General features: G+C 42.1%; 1 protein-coding gene across 1 annotated transcript in view; it reads left to right on the top strand.

Moving 5' to 3' along the window:
* The first annotated feature begins 1813 nt into the window (after positions 1-1813).
* Positions 1814-27105, top strand: part of LOC116374796 (C-X-C motif chemokine 11-1-like) — a 29994-nt gene continuing 4702 nt past the window's right edge. The window contains exons 1-2 of the mRNA XM_031829614.1: positions 1814-1984; positions 2185-2311. Of these exons, the coding sequence (XP_031685474.1) occupies positions 1915-1984; positions 2185-2311 (197 nt within the window). The 5' untranslated portion in view covers positions 1814-1914. The remainder of the gene's footprint in view (positions 1985-2184; positions 2312-27105) is intronic.

The following is a 27105-nucleotide window of genomic DNA, read 5'->3' as shown; positions in this document are numbered from 1 at the left end:
CACACAAGGACACCACTGCTTTCCATGAAATCAAACCATTTACCTGCTCTCCCATTTAAACTGACCAGATGTTAGAGGTGAAAGGGAAAGTCCAGAACTGAAACTACATTCCTTCAATAAGGAGGGAACTAGGTCTGTATTCAATTTCAGTTTGACTTTCATTTGGCCTTTTTTCAAAAGGACACCTAAACCTCTTTCCTGGAAACGGGAATCTTTCCACAGAATCTGCTTGTCACCCAGTCAGTTATTCTACAGTAGTCTACTATTAACACAGTCCTCTTATTGATAAATTTACCAAAGGTCCTTTCTAACACAAACACAATGCATTGGATTTGTTTATGGTTGGTATTTGACGATAGCATGTACAGTTACTGTGGAGCTGTTACTAGCTCTCTAAAATCATTAATCTGACAGGAATCCTTTATTACAGGTCTGAGATCAGATCATTCATCTGTCAGGGATTCTTAATTACAGGTAAACAATCAAATCTGAGATCAGATACATTTTTTTTCAATTACTGTATTAGATCTTTACTGTATTAGATCATTTTAATTAATTAGTAGTTGAATATTGGTAAGTAATTTTGGAAATACACTTGAAAAGTCTTGGAATATGTTTGAAAATATTAAATACACTGATTTAAATACAGTCCCATGCATTTAACCCAGGTTGGAATGTTAAATAATGTATTCGGAAATAAATCTGTGAAAACACTTTGAAATTCGTCAAATTGAGAAGGGAGATCTTAGTCGTACAATTTTACATGTAACTAAAATGTTTGGATGCAGTGTTTCTCAAGTGCAATAATATGCATGAAAACGAGTCGTCTCTCATTGAATGACAACATACACTTCATTGAAGAATCCCCACTGTTGACCAATAACTGACAAACAGGCATAGACTGTGACTACTGAACTTTGGCTTGTCTCAGGAACAGCTGAAAAAAACCTTGCCAAAGACCAAAACTTCACAAAGACTTCACAAAATGTTGTCATAATATAAGTATGAACTATTTCTCATGGGAATTATAGGGACGCCTTTTAGTGGTGCCAAACATGTCTTAGAGTAGCCTGGCATCGTTATCTTTGATATCATGGAAATGAAACCACGAAGGCCGTGGTTAACTTCCAAATGGCACACATAGTCCTCTGGTCAAAAGTAGTACACTATATAGGGAATAGGGCTCTGGTCAAATATAGTGCACTATATAAGGAATAGGGCTCTAGTCTAAAGTAGTGCACTATATAGGGAATAGGGCTCTGGTCAAATATAGTGCACTATATAAGGAATAGGGCTCTAGTCTAAAGTGGTGCACTATATAGGGAATCGGGCTCTGGTCAAAAGTAGTGCACTATATAGGGAATAGGGCTCTGGTCAAAAGTAGTGCACAATATAAGGAATAGGGCTCTCGTCTAAAGTAGTGCACTATATAGGGAATAGGACTCTGGTCAAGAGTAGTGCACTATATAGGGAATAGGGCTCTGGTCAAAAGTAGTGCACTATATAGTTTATTTGGCTCTGGTCTAAAGTAGTGCAATATGTAGGGAATAGGGTGCCATTTGGGATGGAAGAGGAAAGACAGATTGTATCACCTCTCTGCCTTTAAGCACTCCTCAAATGTCACTGTCAGAGAGAGTGTTTCTGAGAAATGGGAAATCCTGTGTGAAAGGAGAAGCAGGGAAAAGGAGAAAGGAGCTGAAACAGAGGAAAGGGAAAACCCCTCTCTTTCTCTGTCTCCCCTTCTCATTGGATGACTGTCAGAGAAAGGGTGGGGCTTATGATAAATACAGTATAAATACAAGCCAAGCTCTCCTCCATTCTCAACTTCTATCACTTCTCTCCTCCTTTCACAACTTCCATCACTTGACTGAGCTGTCCATCCAGACTCTAAAAGAAATTGAAGAAGCAGTATCCATGACCAACACGATGACATCAACAGTCCTCATCAGCTTCCTGGCCTGTCTGCTCCTGGCCAATGTTGAAGGTAACATCTCTGAAATATCTTCAATTATATTTCTAATATCTTTGACATCTTTATTAGAAGTCTGTAGCATACAAAGCAACTTGCAAAGCCAGGGAGAAGTGTAGTAAAATAATAGGTTTGATTTCTAACTGAAGAGTTTAGTTCTTAGCTGCAATAATGCCATAACCAAACATGCCATAAACTGTTCTTGTCATCTCCAGGCCAGGTGGGTCATTCTAAAGCTCGGTGCCAGTGTCTGAATGGACTGGTGAACCGTGTTAAACCTCTTCACATTGAGAAGCTCGAGGTGTACACCTCCAGCCACTCCTGCAGGAACATGGAGATCATGTAAGAAGTCTGTCCATCTGTCTGTGTCTGTCTGTCTGTACCATATTAATATCAGAGAGATTAAAGTAGATGTCACGTGTCAAAATTTTGATTGATGACCCTATGTGAACCTATGTGAACTCTATGTGAACCCTATGTAGTGATGACGTGTGCATGTCTTCTGGTCAGGCAAGCCTGGTTAGGTGGGGGCTATGGGGTGAGTAAGGGTCCATTTGACAGGCCGTTAATGATTGATGACCCAAGCCTGATTTATGACCCTATGTAATGATTTATGACCCTATGTCATGTAGAAGGGTGCATGCCCAGGGGGGGTTGGTTGGGGTTGAGTAAGTGACCATGTGTCAGGTCAACCTGTTACTGTTTCTCACGGTTTGGGGTGGTTAATGCCCCTTATAAAGCGCCTGAACAATACCTGTTTAAGACTGTACATGATAACCCCCCTGAATATTAAACAAAAATGACACCTATGCCAATTTTAGGGATGTTATGCTCGGCTTGTCATGAACCCAGTGACCAAAGCCTTGAAGAAGTTCTGTGTGAAGCTCCAGAATGTTTTAAAGGATTTTTGGGTACGAGTGAGGGCCACATGTCTTACATATTCCACCCGGAGGATTCTACGGTAAAGATATTCACAGACCGTGGACCCAAACCCCTTTATCCTGCAAAACCTGGGAGTTTTCCCCCGGCTCTGGGGATGAGAGAATGGCTAAACATCAGGCTGGCTCTTTGTAAAATTGAACAGGTCCTGAGTGGTACAAATGTGCCAGGATATGCGTTGGAAGAACAGGTCTGCGGCCGCAGTGATCTCAAGGCTCTAAGAATTGCTTCAATGGACTATAGCCCTGACAACAAAGTGACAATTTTAGCCTGTGACCTTTATGATAAGTCTAATGCTACAAAGTCTGTCAATTCTCCTGTAGCTTCCAGAGCACGCAAACATGTAAACTTTTTTATTCCTGTGTTTAGTTTTAAATGGGTGGATTATCCAATTTTCATAACACTTATGAATAAGCTGGACATTCTCTTCCAAAATGGGGAACAGTTAAAGCGCTGGGCGAGGCTTTCCTTGAGACAGAGTCAAGACCAAAAGGCCCGACGGAGGATCTACCCCTGGAGTGAAAACTTACCAAGTGTTGATGGACCTAGCAAGAGAGCCTTGCCTTTTGAGGGCGAACTCGACACGGACAATGGCGGTTGGTTGCATAAGCTCCCAGGATCTGTAAGAAAGGCATCGTAAAATACCTTAAGAATGTAAGGATATAAAATGTATGTACTAAATATTTTGAATGAAATAAATGGTTTTAAAATCAGAATCTCACCACGTTATGAACTCTCGCGTTTGTTCACTCTTAGCGCAGTCTGTCCCTGAGAAAAAACTTGCGGAAAAAGCCATGTGCGCGCGTATGTGCGTGAGGGAGTTTTCTGTAGTGGCTGTGTGTGTGTGTGTGTGTGTGTGTGTGTGTGTGTGTGTTTCAAAAACAGAAAAAGGGGGGCGGGTTGTTTGTTAAAAAAATACCCTTGCATCGGCGCTCAAGGCTCTCTCTCTCTCTCTCTCTCTCTCTCTCTCTCTCTCTCTCTCTCTATGCCTGGTGGGTCGTTTGAAACCAAGGTTTACACTAGCCTGCAAAACAGATGCCTACCCCCCAACAATAATATTGTGTCTTACGACTCCTAATCTTAAAGGCCTTTCATAAAACTATTTTTTAGGTGGGCTAAAAAGTCATTCATCCCAGCGATGTCGAGACCAACCCACCCCCTGCATCTAGGTGCTAGCACCCCGGAGATTTTAGAAGATCCAAAAGGATCCTAATGTTTAGACACACCCAATACCATGTGTTTGAAATGTGTCAAATATACCATGGGCGGGGGTATAGCCCGAAAAAAACGACAAACCCCAAATGCTATGTAAAAATCATTCAGGGGTTTTTCTCTAGGTCGTAGGGTACAAAAGCGCTAGAAACCAGGGGGCAATGTTAGCAGCGTTTTAGTTCCGATGCAAACAGCACCTCCAGAAACTCCAAGAATCGTTATCGGACTGAAGCGTTAAAAAAGATAATCGGGGAAAACAGTCTAATGGATCTATCGCAAGGTGAGTTCTTGAAATAAATCTTTATTAGATTTGGTTGTTGTGGGGAATTGTTTGAAAAGCGTGGGATGTTATAGAAATATTAAACAATCATTAGGATCAGTATGCTTACCGTATAACAAGGCAATATTAGCTAAAGTGATTATAGCTTTAATATTGTCGAATGTTTTATAGATTCTGAAGCATTCACGCAGATACTCCGAGGTATAACTGAGCTCGAACCATCCAATGGGGCTCCGGAACAAAGTGCAGACAAACAAACGCCTACCCTGAATTGTAAACGTAAGTAAGCTCCAAGAATTCCATACATAAAAATATTTATACCTTAAAAACAAAAAGTGTGGGCATCTTATATTAAAAGTTATTTTATATGTTTACAGAGGACCTAAAGCCTAGAAGGTTAAACGAGGCCCTATGGAGCCTGAACGGTTTCTGCGAAGCATATGACTACGAGACAATTCTGCCCTACTCCCAGGATGTATTTACACAAAAGCAGCGAACAGAGACTTTAAACGGCAGGTCAACTCCCCTTGGCCAGGACAACGTTGTCCCCCATATTTCTAAACACCAAAGGATAATTAGTGCTCAGATCCACAGTTCCGCTTCACCCGAACAATTCTACTTGGCCGATATTCACGAGACGTCGTTCCAAGGACAAGGTATGAATCAATTATATATTATTATTTTAATATTTATATATATATTTTTTTTTATGCCGGAATATGTTAAAACAAGGCCTAATGCTGTTTTTTTTTTTTTTTTTTTTTTTTTTTTTTTTCAGGCTCACCATCTACCGAACCTGCAGATGCTGTAATACAGGTTGAACAAAGACATCAGCCCCTGGTTTCAGAGCTTCTTCAGAACAGCCCTCGTCAAAAAAGCCGAGGTATTTAATTAATGTATTGTTAATATATAGGCTTATATCTGAAATGTATTTGGCATTTTTAACATATTTTAGGGTTAATAACCTATTTTTGTATGTATTATTTTTATTTCAGACTCCTCACCGGCTTATAAAGACAACGCACAAACATCGGAGGATGCCCAGACAAGCATCCCCGAGGAGGCTCCAAAGACACCAGTCAAGAAAACAGCGAAACCTGATGATTTCAAAGATTTAAATGACATTTCTGAGGTAGACGATTTGATGTTCTGTGAAGCTGCCAACCTTCTTGAATCGGCCAATTCTGTGGGGGAAACAGCAGATTCTGAAATAGACCAAGAACGTTTTTTCAAAGCGTTTACCCTGGGTTTAAAATCACGAAAGGCTCTACTCCAGAGGCGCGTGTGTATTCTACTCGAGCATCAATACAATCAGGATGTGTCATTCTGGCGTAGCGAGCTACCCCGTATGTTAAAAAACATTAGGGCTAAAACAAGCAAATACCGCCGTTAAAAAACACACATGTAAACACACACACACATCCTTAATTAGACAGATGGCGCCCCCTATAGACCAAAGTGAGACAATTGAAACCCTCTTAGCCATGATCCCTACAGAGCTCCAAGATATAGTTAACCATATGAATGATTCGGGGGTAATTGACATAATGACAATAGATGAAAATCTATTATCACAGATTCCCTCCGAACTCATAGACATTATTACACGTATGAATGAGTCAGGGCCTTCCGAGGAAAACATGTTAACACAGATTCCCGAAACCATCATATCTCTAATTACCCAGCTTAACGCGAGCCCTAGGTTTAATTCGGCCCCACAGACACCTCTAAGACAGCCTTTAACAACATTGTCCGAAGAGTCTGAAAGTCAATATGATGTTTTTGAACAGTTGGACAAATGTCTAGCAAATCTGGAGGGGGGCGGTCTTGAGATCAGTGTACAGAACGAGAGCGCTAGGTTTAATTCGGCACCCCAGACACCTATAAATCAGCCTTTAACACCAATGTCCGAAGAGTCTGAAACCCAATACGATGTTTTTGAACAGTTGGACAATTGCCTAGCAAATCTGGAGGGGGGAGGTCTTGATCGAAGTGTACATGTTTTGCGTCGAAATAAATTCAGCAATATTGAGGTTCGCCAGTTTTTCAATTTCGCATGGGGGGGTCAGATTCGGGAATATGCTGTGTTTTACGTAATGCTTATGGACACTTTGAATGAACTGTTAGCTAGGATTAGAGATTATAGCGAACCTAGGGATCTCTTACAGTTGGAAATTTGTGGAGACAGTCTACAGAGCAAGGTATCGCTTATTTTACAGAATGGTGAAGCAGAGCTTGAACAATTTGTTAAACTGCTAGAACGCCTTGTTCAGTCAAATTTAAACGTGCTAGCAGATAGGACCCTCGAACTTGTAGTACAATTAGTACGACAACCACAAGGGGGCGGGGGTCAGAGACGAAAGCTCGAGAGTTTAATGCAGTCCGAAATCATAAGCAATAAAAGGGCCTATCTCATAAACGTTCACAATCCAGGTAATAAGCTATGTTTTGCCATAGGTTTGGCCCACTTACTCAGCCCAGGATGTACTGATCAAGCCGCGTTACAAAAAGCTCGAGAGCTACAAACTGCGGTGGGTCTCGGTATACAGGATGCTGTGGCTTTCTCAGACATAGTCAAATTTGAAAACTTTCTGAACATCAAGATTGTGGTTTTGTACCACAGTAGGGCTAATGACGCTCTCCTCAAGTTCCAAAATATACCCGAACCACATCCTAAGACTATGTACTTTTATGTGCAAAATGAGCATTACTATGCCGTAACTAACATCACAGCCTTTTTAGGCGCTCCATATGTCTGTCCAGCCTGTCATACCGGCTACACACGCATGGGGGGGCACTCGTGCCGTTACAACTGTTCAGTATGTCTGGATAAACATTGCCCTATGCAGCCGCTAAACTTGACCCCCTGTGCGGATTGTCACCGCACATGTCGTTCGGCCTACTGTTACGAAAAACACAAAACTGAAACATGGCATCCCAAGGCATGTAAATCTGTAAGCAGTTGTGACATTAACAAGAAATGTCCAAAATGTCATTGCAATTACAACCTTAAAATAGATAGCCCTAAACCTCATGTTTGTGGAATTATACACTGCCCAATCTGTAAAGGTCCTTTGAAAAGCAGAGACGCGGAAGCGGTTCAAGAAGTAACACATGAGTGTTACATTCAGCCCTTGGCTGAAGATGAACATACAGAGAAATATGTGTTTTATGATTTTGAGACAAATCAGCAATCAGGGGTTCATTTGCCTATTTTTGTGTCAACCATGACTTTCAAGGGTGAAAAATGGTCGGCCGAGGGACCCAATTGTGCCAGGCTCTTTCTAAAACATTTTAGAAAAGCCCAGTACAGAAACTTCACGTTTATAGCTCACAATGCTAGGGCCTATGACGCCTATCTGCTTCTGAACCCTTTGATACAGCAAGGCGTGGCCCCCAGTGTCATAGCTCAAGGGAGTAAAATATTATGCTTTGTTGACCCCACCTTCAAACAGAGATACATTGACAGCTTAAGCTTCTTACCCATGAGATTGGCTCAAATGCCAGAGGCCTTGGGTTTTGAAAACTCTGTCAAAGGCTATTTCCCTCATTTCTTCACATCTGAGGAGAATCTACATTATATAGGATCTTATCCAGCCCCCGAAATGTACGGGTGTGATCAAATGTCTCCCAAAGAGCGTGAGAGATTCATGACATGGTACGAGACCGTAAGACATGGCACTTTTGATTTCCATAAAGAGATGGAATCATACTGTGACAATGACGTTGTTATACTTCGTGAAGGATGCCTCAGATTCAGAGAAGAGGTAATCAAAGATGCGGGCATTGACCCCTGGAGCTGTACAACTATTGCATCAGCGTGCATGAAAACCTATCGTACACACTATCTAACTCCTGAATCTATAGCTATCCCATCGCCAGACAACTACCGACGCCAATTCAAGGCCTACTCTAGTGGTTCCATTCAATGGTTGGAGTACTTGGCCCAGGATAAAGATATTTTTATCCAACATGCTTTGAATCGGGGGGAGAAGGCTTTTGGGCCTTACCATGTAGATGGATACACACAGATTGACGGGGTTGAGACAGTGTATGAGTACAACGGTTGTTTCTTCCACGGTTGTAAATTATGCTTTGTCCCCCACGCCTTGTGTGTCCTAACCCAAAAGACTTTTGGGGAAATGTACCAAGAGTTTCAAGACAAACTGAATTCTTTAAAGGCTACTTACGGGTTAAAAGTTGTGGTTTTGTGGGAGCACGAATGGACAGCCCTCAAAAAGGCAGATCCTAGTGTTAAGGTCTTCCTTACCCATTATGACCCTCCAGAGCCCCTGGAACCGCGACAGGCCTTGTTTGGAGGCCGGACCAATGCTTTGACATTGCGTTATGTAGCTCAACCCGACGAGACAATAGGCTATGTAGATTTTACATCCCTATATCCTCATGTAATGAGTTCCTCATTCTATCCTATAGGGCATCCTGAAATTATTCACAGCGACTTTGACGAACCCCAAAATTATTTTGGTTTAATCAAAGCGACTGTCTACCCTCCTAGGGGGCTGTTTATACCTGTGTTGCCTTACAAGGGTCCTAAAGGAAAACTTTTCTTTCCCCTTTGTCGCACATGCTGTGAAAACCACAACCAGGAAAACCCCTGTGATCACACAGATCAAGAAAGAGCCCTGACCGGTGTATGGGTCACTGTAGAATTCTCTAAGGCTTTAGAGAAGGGGTATCGTGTGGCCAAAATCTTTGAAGTGTGGAACTTTTCCAGGAAATCAGACACACTTTTTAAAGAGTACATCAAAACCTTCTTGAGATGCAAGCAGATGGCTTCAGGCTATCCTGCATCGGTCACAGATCAAGAAAGTAAAGACCAGTACATTCAAGACTACCATGACAGAGAAGGCATACTTCTTGACCCTGACAGAATAGAGGTCAACAAAACCAAAAGAAATGTGTCGAAATTGTACTTGAACTCCCTTTGGGGGAAATTAGCGCAGAGATGCAATATGCTAACAACTTCGATCATTAAAGACCCCGAAGAATTTTTGGAATTTGTTTTTTCGGACCAATACGAAATTTCACATTTTTCCTTCTTGAGTCAAGACATTGCCTTGGTGCAATGGAGGCGCCACCAAAAGTGGGTTCTACCCCCGGGTAATGTAAATGTGTTTCTTGCAGCATTTACCACAGCCTATGGCCGCCTTGAACTGTACACCCTCATGGAACAGCTTCAGAGGCGGGTTCTTTACCACGACACAGACTCTGTGGTCTATGTAAGCAAACCGGGGGATTGGACCCCCCCACTTAGCAACTATCTTGGGGGTTTAACGAGTGAACTCGAAGAGGGTGACCATATTACAGAATGGTCCTCATGTGGTCCAAAAAGCTATGCTTTTAGGACTAAAGCCAATCACGTGGTGTTGAAAGCCAAAGGCGTGACTCAAAACTATGAAAATGCACCGCGTGTAAACTTGGAATCAATCACGCGCTTGGTCGAGGGGTTCGTAAAGGACAAGAATAGTGACTTGGAGATTTTGAGCTCCTACAACAAAATAGTGAGGGATAAAAAGGGGTTCCATCTAAGAAACGCACCACTCACTAAAAGATTCAGGGTAGTCTATGACAAGAGACAGCTATTGCCTGACGGTACCACATTGCCCTTTGGCTACTGACTTATGCTACAAGCCCCAGTGTGTCTTAAAGCTTAAGATATTATGACTGCTGTCGAGGGTTTTGACCCCCGTCTACAATTGCCTTTTTCAGCATTAATTGCAGGCCCTTCAAACAGTGGTAAAACTTTTTTTGTAAAAAGTATTTTAGAGAATTCTGAACATGTGTTATCTCAAAAGCCTGACAATATTGTATGGTGTTATTCATGTTACCAACCTCTGTATGATGAATTATTGAAGACAATAAAAATCAAGTTTGTTGAAGGAATACCCGATTCTCTGTCTGATGATGAACTTCTCCCCCCACATGTAAATAATCTGCTGGTTTTGGACGATATGCTATTTGCTGGTAGCGAACACCCTGAAATTGCACGAGCTTTTACCCAATATACTCATCATAGAAACCTGTCCGTGCTTTACTTGGTCCAGAATGTGTTTCACCAAGGTAAAAATAGTCGGACCATTAGCTTGAATGCCAACTACATGGTATTGTTTAAAAATCCTAGAGACAAACTGCAAATTAGCACTCTAGCTCAGCAGATGTACCCTGGACGGAAATCATACTTTATGGAGAGCTATGAGGACGCTACCAAAGAGCCATTTTCTTATTTAATCGTGGATTTAAAAGCAAATACTCCAGAACATCTTAGGCTACGTACAGGGCTGTTTCCGGGGGAGAGGCCTGCTGCATACCTTCCTAAAAAGTAAACGCTATGTCTCTGCGTTTAAAAAGAAACCTCCCCCTCTTGAGAAGGCTAGTGGGTTCTACAGCTAAAGAACGGAAGGCCATCTTGGGTCGCTGTTCTTCAGATCTCATATTAGCCCTATGTGAGATTGCTTTGAATCTTCTCAAAGGACGCATTCCACTCACCCTGAACCAATTGAAAAAATTAAGGAGACAAAAGACAGCGATCAAACTCTTTGCCAATAAAAGGGCCAGTCTTCAAAAGAAAAGACATAGTATACAACAGTCTGGGGGGTTTCTTCTACCTTTACTCAGTATAGCCGTGCCCTTCATCACCAGCCTTATTGCGGCCAGACGTGGGGGTTGAACACGTGGTGTGATGGCCACTAAAATGTACTTGGTGCCTCAACAAGAGTTGGATAGACTTAAAAAACAAATGCAGGGTCCTGAAGATATCAGACAAACAGCGGAAAATGATTTGGATACGGCCATGAAGGATGTTTTGAACCGAAAAGGATTGAACCCCTATGATAAGATTCAAAAATACACAAACCTAATGCAAAGGTATTTGACTCGGGTAAAGCAAGGGGAGAGAGAGACTAACCATTTAACCCTTTCCCTACCGGACCCTTTAACAGATGTCGAACCTAACGATAGCCATGCCCCTGTAAGGCCTGTACCGTCGATCTTACCTAGTGGAGATAATATGTCGGGTGAAGCTCAAATGCCATTTGAAGATAAAGTTATGCATGACCTACTGACACATGTGCCTTTACGTAACAGGAAGAATGTTAAATACATTATGAACAAGATAAAAGACTCAAAGGGGATAGCTGCTTGGAACGACTCTGGAGAGTTTATCCTTCAGGGCTCTGTGGTTAGGGGGTCCCATATGCAGGACTTGCTTAAAAGTACCACGGCTGCCCACAAGGTTGCTGATGACCGAAGGCCTCCCGGCTGGCGTCAGTTTCTTAAGGCCCTGGCAATCCTCAACATCCCCCTCTCCGGTGTACCCAACCATAAGCTTCGTCAACAGATTCAAGCTTTAAAACAAAAGCCTTCAACGAGATACAGCACCCCTAAAGATGCCCCAACGACACCGTCCCCCTATGAAAGCGATGATGCTAACTCATTTACTCCCATGAACGTCTCAGGACCTTTTCCTAAACCCGATCTCTCGGCGTGGTTAGACTTTTGAAAATGACTTTTGAATGACTATGATTAAATTCAATACATTTTTTATTTGAAAAATAAGCAAGTTAACATTTGTGGCATTCTTGAAACATATGACGTGAGCATACGCCTTGATTACGCGTTCTTAAAGGACACACATTTGAACACTTTTGATATTTTCTAACAAAACAAGATACAAGGTTATCATTACTTCTTAAATCATCCTTATAAAGAGACATAACATCTTCAAAAGAAACTCCCCGGGCTCTTTGGCACAGGTAAAATACACAGTGGTGACCGCATGTAGTGGAAAGGTTATCTTGCACTTGTTTGATGTTGTAGTAGATCTTTGTACCGTTTAGGGTCAAAAAATCTTTAATAGATTTAGGGAAATGTGAAAAACCGGGGGGAAAGCCATAGGAATCAAAAAAAGTTGAGATTTTTCGTCCACCTTCCTGTTCTAATGTCATAGCTAGCCAATGTTCACCAGGCATGTGTTTAGGATGGGTATTGACAATAAACATTGCAGGCCTCTCAGGCCATATCTCAATAGGTAATTCATCACAAGCCAACACTCCACAAAATTGTTTTCCAATCAAGCGGCTCATGAGCCCGTCCAACTCTTGGGTATTCATGTCTTTGTTCAAAGGTCCTTAATAATAATCCACTAAGACCTGTCTTCGGGCATTCACTTCCAAGATTGAATCAGAGCATGCGTAAACAATCATGCTAACTGTACAGGCTAAAGGTGTACGGAAACGCATTTCCAGCCTGAGGTTACCTTGGGACACCACAGACAGATTTCCTGAGGTGTCATCATCAGGTGATAAATTGAAAGCATACAATGTGTAACCCTCTGCAAAATCATTTCTGTCAATAGGTAAAGAGAGATCTTTTAGATGTCGCCCTGTAGCCAGGAATAGATTGTAAAATTCTCGCACAGATATGTTGTTATTAAATTGTGGTTGGAAAGCCTTCGCCGGAACCTGACGTCCGTCCTGACAGAGCGCTACATACTCTGCATTGAAGTGCTGAAAATTAAAGGGGTTTTTATCTAAACTGCCCGTATTAGAGGCGTGATCAACCAGACCTATAACCACATATCTAGGTAAAGGGCCTAGAAATAGGTTTTCTTGACTGCAGATTCTACTGCCCACAGGTATGCTAAAGGTTTTCATGGTAATTCTTTGGAGAGGGTAAAGGGCATTTCCTTTCATCAAAGCATGTGAGTGACCCAGGCGCACGGCCGGAGATACAGATACTTTTTTAATAAAAAGGGTTGCCCCCAACACTTTCAAACTAAAATCCCCGTCTTGGGGAGACATCAGGCAAAAATCATCCTTGGCCCTGGTTAATTTTAATCTTAAATCAACCGAATTTAAGAGTAACCGTTCTTGAAAGAAAATGTCAGAGTGTATAGGGCCTAGCAAATGAAACTCTCGAGATTCGGCGCAGTAGCGAGCTCGTGCCGCTAGTCCTTTGTTTGCACCGGTGGAAGGGTCTGTCGATTCCATAGAGGCTCCTGCAGTATCCTTGCTAAACAGCCCGGCGCTAAATTGGGTTTTGAGAGTGTCTTCGGAGTAGTTTAGTAAACACTCCATGATGGCTCTATAAGGGTATGTAGCGCTGCTTTGACTGATTAGGCGTTCACCCAAAGTCACATCAACTTGGGAGAAAATGGTGGCCAAGGGGTAATTAATGAGACTCACTTTGGCATCGTCTGCAATATTAGACCCATCTCTTTTGGTCACTTTTAGACGTAAATGCACCAAGGTGTTGTTGAGGTCCAGATAGTTGTCACCATGGCCTGGTATGAAAAATTCGATAGGCCCGTTATCGGTAATAGCAGAGAGAGGGGCTATCTCCACATAACTGGATCTATCTATTGAATGCTGCGTTAACGGTGCCGTGAAAAGATCAAGTTCTGTCTTTATAGCTTCAGAGGACATTCGATGTAAAAGAGCCATGTCACTTATTCTTTTAGAAAATACTTCCTAGTATTCTTTTAGCCTGTTTGGTACAGACCTCCTCACTTTACCCCGTCTTTGACTTACTGAGGTTCTTTTAACAGTTAACCGCCGCTTTTTAGGTGCCGGCCTACGCCTTAAACCAGGGGGTCTCTTTTTTGGCCTTCGAGACAATATCATAAGCCCCGAGCCTTCTTGATGCTCCACCTCTGGTGACGCCCTTCGGGTCATAGCATTGGCTACAACCTCACTTACTATATTTTTAGCCGCTGATTTTAAATGTGGTTTGGCTATGCTGAAGCCTCTCTTCATAAACGGTAAAACCATCCTGAAGAGGTTACGGAATATACCTCCTATCCCCGAACCATACATTGTCGGCGCTCCATGATATCCTGGTAGTCCATTACCCACTTGATCCACATAGTATGAAACATAACGGTTAGGGTCGAGCTGATGGTGCTCCATAACACTTTTATTTGTATTATGTTTATAAATATAATACAGCTATTATATATGTAGAGAGGTTTTGGTGGGTCTAAGTGGAGTTTTACAATCGTTTTACCATAAGTAAATTCAATGTTTTCGTTCTGATCCGTTTTAAGCTCAACCAGAATGTTTTCAATATAGTTCTTGCTGACATGTACGTAGTGCGGCTTGTCATAATTGACAGTGACGATGTCCCCATCCTTGCCGTCTATATGAACTGTTCGCAGGAGGGGCACACAGCTGTCTCCGACCCTTTGATAGGTTATGATGTCGGTATAGACAAATATGTTGTAAAAGCCTGCATGTATATCCGCAGGGAATGGGAATAATTTATCGTTCACATACGTCCATTTATTGGGACCCATCCCCAACATGTAGGATAAATTACCGCTGGTCTTTATACCTCCGTTAGCAGGCCCTGAGATTTGTATCCTTTTATGGATTGGATTGTAGAATAGGAATATTTCCATCTTGTTCAGGGTTAGGTGTTCATTCAACTCTGAGACGATCCTGTCGACGGTTCTATAGAAACCTTTTTTAAGCTTAATAAGTTTCGCAGGTTCCGAGAACCTTTTGCAATAAAAATCACGGTCCTTAGCTTTGATATTATACCAACTATGGGGGTATGTAATCTCGCTGAGACCTACTTCCCAAGCCTCTGATAACTCTATAGGCTTTGGAAAATTGGTTGTATACTTCGAACTCTGATTATTACGATATATCTGTGCCGACGCATTACTGGGGAGAGTCAGGTAGAAGCCGCTGTGTTCCATGATGCCCAACTGTGTACACGCGAATGATGCGCTAGTTATCATGACTAGGGGTTTAAATTAAGCCCCGTTGCCTCCACCACATCCTGCTCCAATACCCAACTGTTGAACTTTTGAGGCCAGTTTTTCCAGCGGACCAGTAACCATTTTTACCCTTTTCTCTCTTCTGATCTAGAATCTCCTCCACGTGAAAGACTTTGTCTTACCCAACTGGACCTTCTGTAATTCCTTCTCATAAAAAGATCCCTCTATAAGATCCCCGTCATAATCTTTTAATTTGTAGACCGGCGGAATGCGTGGCAGACATTCGGTAACGGTAAACAACTCCGAGCTAAAGCCTTGTTCGTATTTTTTGTCGAAAACACCCCTTAACTTTGATATACGCACCAAGTCACCCACTAGGAATTTAAAAGGTGACCATTAACATCTGCTAACCTGTGTATGTGGACCATTAACATCTGCTAACCATGTGTATGTGACCATTAACATCTGCTAACCTTGTGACCATTAACATCTGCTAACCATGTGTATGTGACCATTAACATCTGCTAACCATGTGTATGTGACCAATAACATCTGCTAACCATGTGTATGTGACCATTAACATCTGCTAACCATGTGTATGTGACCATTAACATCTGCTAACCATGTGTATGTGACCATTTAACTCTTGCTAACCATGTGTATGTGACCATTAACATCTGATAACCATGTGTATGTGACATTAACATCTGCTAACCATGTGTGTGTGACCATTAACATCTGCTAACCATGTGTATGTGACCATTAACATCTGCTAACCATGTGTATGTGACCATTAACATCTGTACCTTGTGTATGTGACCATTAACATCTGCTAACCATGTGTATGTGACCATTAACATCTGCTAACCATGAGACCATTAACATCTGCTAACCATGTGTATGTGACCATTAACATCTGCTAACCATGTGTTATGTGATCATTAACATCTGCTAACCATGTGACCATTAACATCTGCTAACCATGTGTATGGCATTAACATCTGCTAACCATGTGACCATTTAACATCTGCTACCATGTGACCATTAACATCTGCTAACCATGTGTATGCGACCATTAAATCTGCTAACCTGTGTATTGACCAATAACATCTGCTAACCATGTGTATGTGACCATTAACATCTGCTAACCATGTGACCATTAACATCTGCTAACCATGTGTATGTGACCATTAACATCTGCTAACCATGTGTATGTGACATTAACATCTGCTAACCTTGTGTATGTGACCCATTAACATCTGCTAACCTGTGTATGTGACCATTAACATCTGCTAACCATGTGTATGTGACCATTAACATCTGCTAACCATTGTGACCATTAACATCTGCTAACCATGTGACCATTAACATTGCTAACCTTGTGTGTGTGACCATTAACATCTGCTAACCATGTGTATGTACCATTAACATCTGCTAACCTTGTGTATGTGGACCATTAACATCTGCTAGCCATGTGTATGTGACCATTAACATCTGCTAACCATGTGTATGTGACCATTAACATCTGCTAACCATGTGTATGTGACCATTAACATCTGCTAACCATGTGTATGTGACCATTAACATCTGCTAACCATGTGTATGTGACCATTAACATCTGCTAACCATGTGTATGTGACCATTAACATCTGCGACCTTGTGTATGTGACCAATAACATCTGCTAACCATGTGTATGTGACCATTAACATCTGCTAACCACTGTGTGTGACCATTAACATCTGCTAACCATGTGACCATTAACATCTGCTAACCATGTGACCATTAACATGCTAACCATGTGTATGTGACCATTAACATCTGCTAACCATGTGACCATTAACATCTGCTAACCATGTGTATGTGACCATAACATCTGCTAACCATGTGTATGTGACCATTACCATCTGCTAACATGTGTATGTGACCAATAACATCTGCTAACCATGTGTATGTGACCATTAACATCTGCTAACCATGTGTATGTGACATTAACATCTGCTAACCATGTGACCATTAACATCTGCTAACCGTGTGTGTGACCATTACATCTTCTAACCATGTGACCATAACATCTGCTAACATGTGACCATTAACATTGCTAACCATGTGTACACATTAACATCTGCTAACCATGTGACCATTAACATCTGCTAACCATGTGACCATTAACATCTGCTAACCATGTGACCATTAACATCTGCTAACCATGTGACCATTAACATCTGCTAACCATATTGACCATTAACATCTGCTAACCATGTGACCATTAACATCTGCTAACCATGTGACCATTAACATCTGCTAACCATGTGACCATTAACATCTGCTAACCATGTGACCATTAACATCTGCTAACCATGTGTATGTGACCATTAACATCTGCTAACCATGTGTATGTGACCATTAACATCTGCTAACCTTGTGACCATTAACATCTGCTAACATGTGTATGTGACCATTAACATCTGCTAACCATGTGTATGTGACATTAACATCTGCTAACCTTGTGACCATTAACATCTGCTAACCATGTGTATGTGACCATAACATCTGCTAACCATGTGTATGTGACCAAATTAACATCTGCTAACCATGTGTATGTGGACCATTAACATCTGCTAACCATGTGTATGTGACCATTAACATCTGCTAACCATTGTGATGTGACAATTAACATCTGCTAACCATGTGTATGTGACCATTAACATCTTGATAACCATGTGTATGTGACCATTAACATCTGCTAACCATGTGTGTGTGACCATTAACATCTGCTAACCATGTGTATGTGACCATTAACATCTGCTAAACCATGTGTATGTGGACCATTAACATCTGCTAACCTGTGTATGTGACCATTAACATCTGCTAACCATGTGTATGTGACCATTAACATCTGCTAACCATGAGACCATTAACATCTGCTAACCATGTGTATGTGACCATTAACATCTGCTAACCATGTGTATGTTTCAGAGCTTCTTCAGAACAGCCCTCGTCAAAAAAGCCGAGGTATTTAATTAATGTATTGTTAATATATAGGCTTATATCTGAAATGTATTTGGCATTTTTAACATATTTTAGGGTTAATAACCTATTTTTTGTATGTATTATTTTTATTTCAGACTCCTCACCGGCTTATAAAGACAACGCACAAACATCGGAGGATGCCCAGACAAGCATCCCCGAGGCGGCTCCAAAGACACCAGTCAAGAAAACAGCGAAACCTGATGATTTCAAAGATTTAAATGACATTCTGAGGTAGACGATTTTGATTGTATGTGAAGCTGACCAACCTTCTTGAATCGGCCAATTCTGTGGGGGAAACAGCAGATTCTGAAATAGACCAAGAACGTTTTTTCAAGCGTTTACCCTGGGTTTAAAAATCACCAAAGGCTCTACTCCAGAGGCGCGTGTGTATTCTACTCGAGCATCAATACAATCAGGATGTGTCATTCTGGCGTAGCGAGCTACCCCGTATTTAAAAAACATTAGGGCTAAACAAGCAAATACCGCCGTTAAAAACACACATGTAAACACACACACACATCCTTAATTAGACAGATGGCGCCCCCTATAGACCAAAGTGAGACAATTGAAACCCTCTTAGCCATGATCCCTACAGAGCTCCAAGATATAGTTAACCATATGAATGATTCGGGGGTAATTGACATAATGACAATAGATGAAAATCTATTATCACAGATTCCCTCCGAACTCATAGACATTATTACACGTATGAATGAGTCAGGGCCTTCCGAGGAAAACATGTTAACACAGATTCCCGAAACCATCATATCTCTAATTACCCAGCTTAACGCGAGCCCTAGGTTTAATTCGGGCCCCACAGACACCTCTAAGACAGCCTTTAACAACATTGTCGAAGAGTCTGAAAGTCAATATGATGTTTTTGAACAGTTGGACAAATGTCTAGCAAATCTGGAGGGGGGCGGTCTTGAGATCAGTGTACAGAACGAGAGCGCTAGGTTTAATTTCGGCACCCCAGACACCTATAAATCAGCCTTTAACACCAATGTCCGAAGAGTCTGAAACCCAATACGATGTTTTGAACAGTTTGGACAATTGCCTAGCAAATCTGGAGGGGGAGGTCTTGATCGAAGTGTACATGTTTTGCGTCGAAATAAATTCAGCAATATTGAGGTTCGCCAGTTTTTCAATTTCGCATGGGGGGGTCAGATTCGGGAATATGCTGTGTTTTACGTAATGCTTATGGACACTTTGAATGAACTGTTAGCTAGGATTAGAGATTATAGCGAACCTAGGGATCTCTTACAGTTGGAAATTTGTGGAGACAGTCTACAGAGCAAGGTATCGCTTATTTTACAGAATGGTGAAGCAGAGCTTGAACAATTTGTTAAACTGCTAGAACGCCTTGTTCAGTCAAATTTAAACGTGCTAGCAGATAGGACCCTCGAACTTGTAGTACAATTAGTACGACAACCACAAGGGGGCGGGGGTCAGAGACGAAAGCTCGAGAGTTTAATGCAGTCCGAAATCATAAGCAATAAAAGGGCCTATCTCATAAACGTTCACAATCCAGGTAATAAGCTATGTTTTGCCATAGGTTTGGCCCACTTACTCAGCCCCAGGATGTACTGATCAAGCCGCGTTACAAAAAGCTCGAGAGCTACAAACTGCGGTGGGTCTCGGTATACAGGATGCTGTGGCTTTCTCAGACATAGTCAAATTTGAAAACTTTCTGAACATCAAGATTGTGGTTTTGTACCACAGTAGGGCTAATGACGCTCTCCTCAAGTTCCAAAATATACCCGAACCACATCCTAAGACTATGTACTTTTATGTGCAAAATGAGCATTACTATGCCGTAACTAACATCACAGCCTTTTTAGGCGCTCCATATGTCTGTCCAGCCTGTCATACCGGCTACACACGCATGGGGGGGCACTCGTGCCGTTACAACTGTTCAGTATGTCTGGATAAACATTGCCCTATGCAGCCGCTAAACTTGACCCCCTGTGCGGATTGTCACCGCACATGTCGTTCGGCCTACTGTTACGAAAAACACAAAACTGAAACATGGCATCCCAAGGCATGTAAATCTGTAAGCAGTTGTGACATTAACAAGAAATGTCCAAAATGTCATTGCAATTACAACCTTAAAATAGATAGCCCTAAACCTCATGTTTGTGGAATTATACACTGCCCAATCTGTAAAGGTCCTTTGAAAAGCAGAGACGCGGAAGCGGTTCAAGAAGTAACACATGAGTGTTACATTCAGCCCTTGGCTGAAGATGAACATACAGAGAAAATATGTGTTTTATGATTTTGAGACAAATCAGCAATCAGGGGTTCATTTGCCTATTTTTGTGTCAACCATGACTTTCAAGGGTGAAAAATGGTCGGCCGAGGGACCCAATTGTGCCAGGCTCTTTCTAAAACATTTTAGAAAAGCCCAGTACAGAAACTTCACGTTTATAGCTCACAATGCTAGGGCCTATGACGCCTATCTGCTTCTGAACCCTTTGATACAGCAAGGCGTGGCCCCCAGTGTCATAGCTCAAGGGAGTAAAATATTATGCTTTGTTGACCCCACCTTCAAACAGAGATACATTGACAGCTTAAGCTTCTTACCCATGAGATTGGCTCAAATGCCAGAGGCCTTGGGTTTTGAAAACTCTGTCAAAGGCTATTTCCCTCATTTCTTCACATCTGAGGAGAATCTACATTATATAGGATCTTATCCAGCCCCCGAAATGTACGGGTGTGATCAAATGTCTCCCAAAGAGCGTGAGAGATTCATGACATGGTACGAGACCGTAAGACATGGCACTTTTGATTTCCATAAAGAGATGGAATCATACTGTGACAATGACGTTGTTATACTTCGTGAAGGATGCCTCAGATTCAGAGAAGAGGTAATCAAAGATGCGGGCATTGACCCCTGGAGCTGTACAACTATTGCATCAGCGTGCATGAAAACCTATCGTACACACTATCTAACTCCTGAATCTATAGCTATCCCATCGCCAGACAACTACCGACGCCAATTCAAGGCCTACTCTAGTGGTTCCATTCAATGGTTGGAGTACTTGGCCCAGGATAAAGATATTTTTATCCAACATGCTTTGAATCGGGGGGAGAAGGCTTTTGGGCCTTACCATGTAGATGGATACACACAGATTGACGGGGTTGAGACAGTGTATGAGTACAACGGTTGTTTCTTCCACGGTTGTAAATTATGCTTTGTCCCCCACGCCTTGTGTGTCCTAACCCAAAAGACTTTTGGGGAAATGTACCAAGAGTTTCAAGACAAACTGAATTCTTTAAAGGCTACTTACGGGTTAAAAGTTGTGGTTTTGTGGGAGCACGAATGGACAGCCCTCAAAAAGGCAGATCCTAGTGTTAAGGTCTTCCTTACCCATTATGACCCTCCAGAGCCCCTGGAACCGCGACAGGCCTTGTTTGGAGGCCGGACCAATGCTTTGACATTGCGTTATGTAGCTCAACCCGACGAGACAATAGGCTATGTAGATTTTACATCCCTATATCCTCATGTAATGAGTTCCTCATTCTATCCTATAGGGCATCCTGAAATTATTCACAGCGACTTTGACGAACCCCAAAATTATTTTGGTTTAATCAAAGCGACTGTCTACCCTCCTAGGGGGCTGTTTATACCTGTGTTGCCTTACAAGGGTCCTAAAGGAAAACTTTTCTTTCCCCTTTGTCGCACATGCTGTGAAAACCACAACCAGGAAAACCCCTGTGATCACACAGATCAAGAAAGAGCCCTGACCGGTGTATGGGTCACTGTAGAATTCTCTAAGGCTTTAGAGAAGGGGTATCGTGTGGCCAAAATCTTTGAAGTGTGGAACTTTTCCAGGAAATCAGACACACTTTTTAAAGAGTACATCAAAACCTTCTTGAGATGCAAGCAGATGGCTTCAGGCTATCCTGCATCGGTCACAGATCAAGAAAGTAAAGACCAGTACATTCAAGACTACCATGACAGAGAAGGCATACTTCTTGACCCTGACAGAATAGAGGTCAACAAAACCAAAAGAAATGTGTCGAAATTGTACTTGAACTCCCTTTGGGGGAAATTAGCGCAGAGATGCAATATGCTAACAACTTCGATCATTAAAGACCCCGAAGAATTTTTGGAATTTGTTTTTTCGGACCAATACGAAATTTCACATTTTTCCTTCTTGAGTCAAGACATTGCCTTGGTGCAATGGAGGCGCCACCAAAAGTGGGTTCTACCCCCGGGTAATGTAAATGTGTTTCTTGCAGCATTTACCACAGCCTATGGCCGCCTTGAACTGTACACCCTCATGGAACAGCTTCAGAGGCGGGTTCTTTACCACGACACAGACTCTGTGGTCTATGTAAGCAAACCGGGGGATTGGACCCCCCCACTTAGCAACTATCTTGGGGGTTTAACGAGTGAACTCGAAGAGGGTGACCATATTACAGAATGGTCCTCATGTGGTCCAAAAAGCTATGCTTTTAGGACTAAAGCCAATCACGTGGTGTTGAAAGCCAAAGGCGTGACTCAAAACTATGAAAATGCACCGCGTGTAAACTTGGAATCAATCACGCGCTTGGTCGAGGGGTTCGTAAAGGACAAGAATAGTGACTTGGAGATTTTGAGCTCCTACAACAAAATAGTGAGGGATAAAAAGGGGTTCCATCTAAGAAACGCACCACTCACTAAAAGATTCAGGGTAGTCTATGACAAGAGACAGCTATTGCCTGACGGTACCACATTGCCCTTTGGCTACTGACTTATGCTACAAGCCCCAGTGTGTCTTAAAGCTTAAGATATTATGACTGCTGTCGAGGGTTTTGACCCCCGTCTACAATTGCCTTTTTCAGCATTAATTGCAGGCCCTTCAAACAGTGGTAAAACTTTTTTTGTAAAAAGTATTTTAGAGAATTCTGAACATGTGTTATCTCAAAAGCCTGACAATATTGTATGGTGTTATTCATGTTACCAACCTCTGTATGATGAATTATTGAAGACAATAAAAATCAAGTTTGTTGAAGGAATACCCGATTCTCTGTCTGATGATGAACTTCTCCCCCCACATGTAAATAATCTGCTGGTTTTGGACGATATGCTATTTGCTGGTAGCGAACACCCTGAAATTGCACGAGCTTTTACCCAATATACTCATCATAGAAACCTGTCCGTGCTTTACTTGGTCCAGAATGTGTTTCACCAAGGTAAAAATAGTCGGACCATTAGCTTGAATGCCAACTACATGGTATTGTTTAAAAATCCTAGAGACAAACTGCAAATTAGCACTCTAGCTCAGCAGATGTACCCTGGACGGAAATCATACTTTATGGAGAGCTATGAGGACGCTACCAAAGAGCCATTTTCTTATTTAATCGTGGATTTAAAAGCAAATACTCCAGAACATCTTAGGCTACGTACAGGGCTGTTTCCGGGGGAGAGGCCTGCTGCATACCTTCCTAAAAAGTAAACGCTATGTCTCTGCGTTTAAAAAGAAACCTCCCCCTCTTGAGAAGGCTAGTGGGTTCTACAGCTAAAGAACGGAAGGCCATCTTGGGTCGCTGTTCTTCAGATCTCATATTAGCCCTATGTGAGATTGCTTTGAATCTTCTCAAAGGACGCATTCCACTCACCCTGAACCAATTGAAAAAATTAAGGAGACAAAAGACAGCGATCAAACTCTTTGCCAATAAAAGGGCCAGTCTTCAAAAGAAAAGACATAGTATACAACAGTCTGGGGGGTTTCTTCTACCTTTACTCAGTATAGCCGTGCCCTTCATCACCAGCCTTATTGCGGCCAGACGTGGGGGTTGAACACGTGGTGTGATGGCCACTAAAATGTACTTGGTGCCTCAACAAGAGTTGGATAGACTTAAAAAACAAATGCAGGGTCCTGAAGATATCAGACAAACAGCGGAAAATGATTTGGATACGGCCATGAAGGATGTTTTGAACCGAAAAGGATTGAACCCCTATGATAAGATTCAAAAATACACAAACCTAATGCAAAGGTATTTGACTCGGGTAAAGCAAGGGGAGAGAGAGACTAACCATTTAACCCTTTCCCTACCGGACCCTTTAACAGATGTCGAACCTAACGATAGCCATGCCCCTGTAAGGCCTGTACCGTCGATCTTACCTAGTGGAGATAATATGTCGGGTGAAGCTCAAATGCCATTTGAAGATAAAGTTATGCATGACCTACTGACACATGTGCCTTTACGTAACAGGAAGAATGTTAAATACATTATGAACAAGATAAAAGACTCAAAGGGGATAGCTGCTTGGAACGACTCTGGAGAGTTTATCCTTCAGGGCTCTGTGGTTAGGGGGTCCCATATGCAGGACTTGCTTAAAAGTACCACGGCTGCCCACAAGGTTGCTGATGACCGAAGGCCTCCCGGCTGGCGTCAGTTTCTTAAGGCCCTGGCAATCCTCAACATCCCCCTCTCCGGTGTACCCAACCATAAGCTTCGTCAACAGATTCAAGCTTTAAAACAAAAGCCTTCAACGAGATACAGCACCCCTAAAGATGCCCCAACGACACCGTCCCCCTATGAAAGCGATGATGCTAACTCATTTACTCCCATGAACGTCTCAGGACCTTTTCCTAAACCCGATCTCTCGGCGTGGTTAGACTTTTGAAAATGACTTTTGAATGACTATGATTAAATTCAATACATTTTTTATTTGAAAAATAAGCAAGTTAACATTTGTGGCATTCTTGAAACATATGACGTGAGCATACGCCTTGATTACGCGTTCTTAAAGGACACACATTTGAACACTTTTGATATTTTCTAACAAAACAAGATACAAGGTTATCATTACTTCTTAAATCATCCTTATAAAGAGACATAACATCTTCAAAAGAAACTCCCCGGGCTCTTTGGCACAGGTAAAATACACAGTGGTGACCGCATGTAGTGGAAAGGTTATCTTGCACTTGTTTGATGTTGTAGTAGATCTTTGTACCGTTTAGGGTCAAAAAATCTTTAATAGATTTAGGGAAATGTGAAAAACCGGGGGGAAAGCCATAGGAATCAAAAAAAGTTGAGATTTTTCGTCCACCTTCCTGTTCTAATGTCATAGCTAGCCAATGTTCACCAGGCATGTGTTTAGGATGGGTATTGACAATAAACATTGCAGGCCTCTCAGGCCATATCTCAATAGGTAATTCATCACAAGCCAACACTCCACAAAATTGTTTTCCAATCAAGCGGCTCATGAGCCCGTCCAACTCTTGGGTATTCATGTCTTTGTTCAAAGGTCCTTAATAATAATCCACTAAGACCTGTCTTCGGGCATTCACTTCCAAGATTGAATCAGAGCATGCGTAAACAATCATGCTAACTGTACAGGCTAAAGGTGTACGGAAACGCATTTCCAGCCTGAGGTTACCTTGGGACACCACAGACAGATTTCCTGAGGTGTCATCATCAGGTGATAAATTGAAAGCATACAATGTGTAACCCTCTGCAAAATCATTTCTGTCAATAGGTAAAGAGAGATCTTTTAGATGTCGCCCTGTAGCCAGGAATAGATTGTAAAATTCTCGCACAGATATGTTGTTATTAAATTGTGGTTGGAAAGCCTTCGCCGGAACCTGACGTCCGTCCTGACAGAGCGCTACATACTCTGCATTGAAGTGCTGAAAATTAAAGGGGTTTTTATCTAAACTGCCCGTATTAGAGGCGTGATCAACCAGACCTATAACCACATATCTAGGTAAAGGGCCTAGAAATAGGTTTTCTTGACTGCAGATTCTACTGCCCACAGGTATGCTAAAGGTTTTCATGGTAATTCTTTGGAGAGGGTAAAGGGCATTTCCTTTCATCAAAGCATGTGAGTGACCCAGGCGCACGGCCGGAGATACAGATACTTTTTTAATAAAAAGGGTTGCCCCCAACACTTTCAAACTAAAATCCCCGTCTTGGGGAGACATCAGGCAAAAATCATCCTTGGCCCTGGTTAATTTTAATCTTAAATCAACCGAATTTAAGAGTAACCGTTCTTGAAAGAAAATGTCAGAGTGTATAGGGCCTAGCAAATGAAACTCTCGAGATTCGGCGCAGTAGCGAGCTCGTGCCGCTAGTCCTTTGTTTGCACCGGTGGAAGGGTCTGTCGATTCCATAGAGGCTCCTGCAGTATCCTTGCTAAACAGCCCGGCGCTAAATTGGGTTTTGAGAGTGTCTTCGGAGTAGTTTAGTAAACACTCCATGATGGCTCTATAAGGGTATGTAGCGCTGCTTTGACTGATTAGGCGTTCACCCAAAGTCACATCAACTTGGGAGAAAATGGTGGCCAAGGGGTAATTAATGAGACTCACTTTGGCATCGTCTGCAATATTAGACCCATCTCTTTTGGTCACTTTTAGACGTAAATGCACCAAGGTGTTGTTGAGGTCCAGATAGTTGTCACCATGGCCTGGTATGAAAAATTCGATAGGCCCGTTATCGGTAATAGCAGAGAGAGGGGCTATCTCCACATAACTGGATCTATCTATTGAATGCTGCGTTAACGGTGCCGTGAAAAGATCAAGTTCTGTCTTTATAGCTTCAGAGGACATTCGATGTAAAAGAGCCATGTCACTTATTCTTTTAGAAAATACTTCCTAGTATTCTTTTAGCCTGTTTTGGTACAGACCTCCTCACTTTACCCCGTCTTTGACTTACTGAGGTTCTTTTAACAGTTAACCGCCGCTTTTTAGGTGCCGGCCTACGCCTTAAACCAGGGGGTCTCTTTTTTGGCCTTCGAGACAATATCATAAGCCCCGAGCCTTCTTGATGCTCCACCTCTGGTGACGCCCTTCGGGTCATAGCATTGGCTACAACCTCACTTACTATATTTTTAGCCGCTGATTTTAAATGTGGTTTGGCTATGCTGAAGCCTCTCTTCATAAACGGTAAAACCATCCTGAAGAGGTTACGGAATATACCTCCTATCCCCGAACCATACA

Source organism: Oncorhynchus kisutch, linkage group LG8, assembly GCF_002021735.2.
Source record: "Oncorhynchus kisutch isolate 150728-3 linkage group LG8, Okis_V2, whole genome shotgun sequence".
In the NCBI taxonomy this organism is placed as follows: Eukaryota; Metazoa; Chordata; class Actinopteri; order Salmoniformes; family Salmonidae; genus Oncorhynchus; species Oncorhynchus kisutch.
Note: the sequence above shows the minus strand (reverse complement) of the source record. Positions and strands in the feature narration are given on the sequence as shown.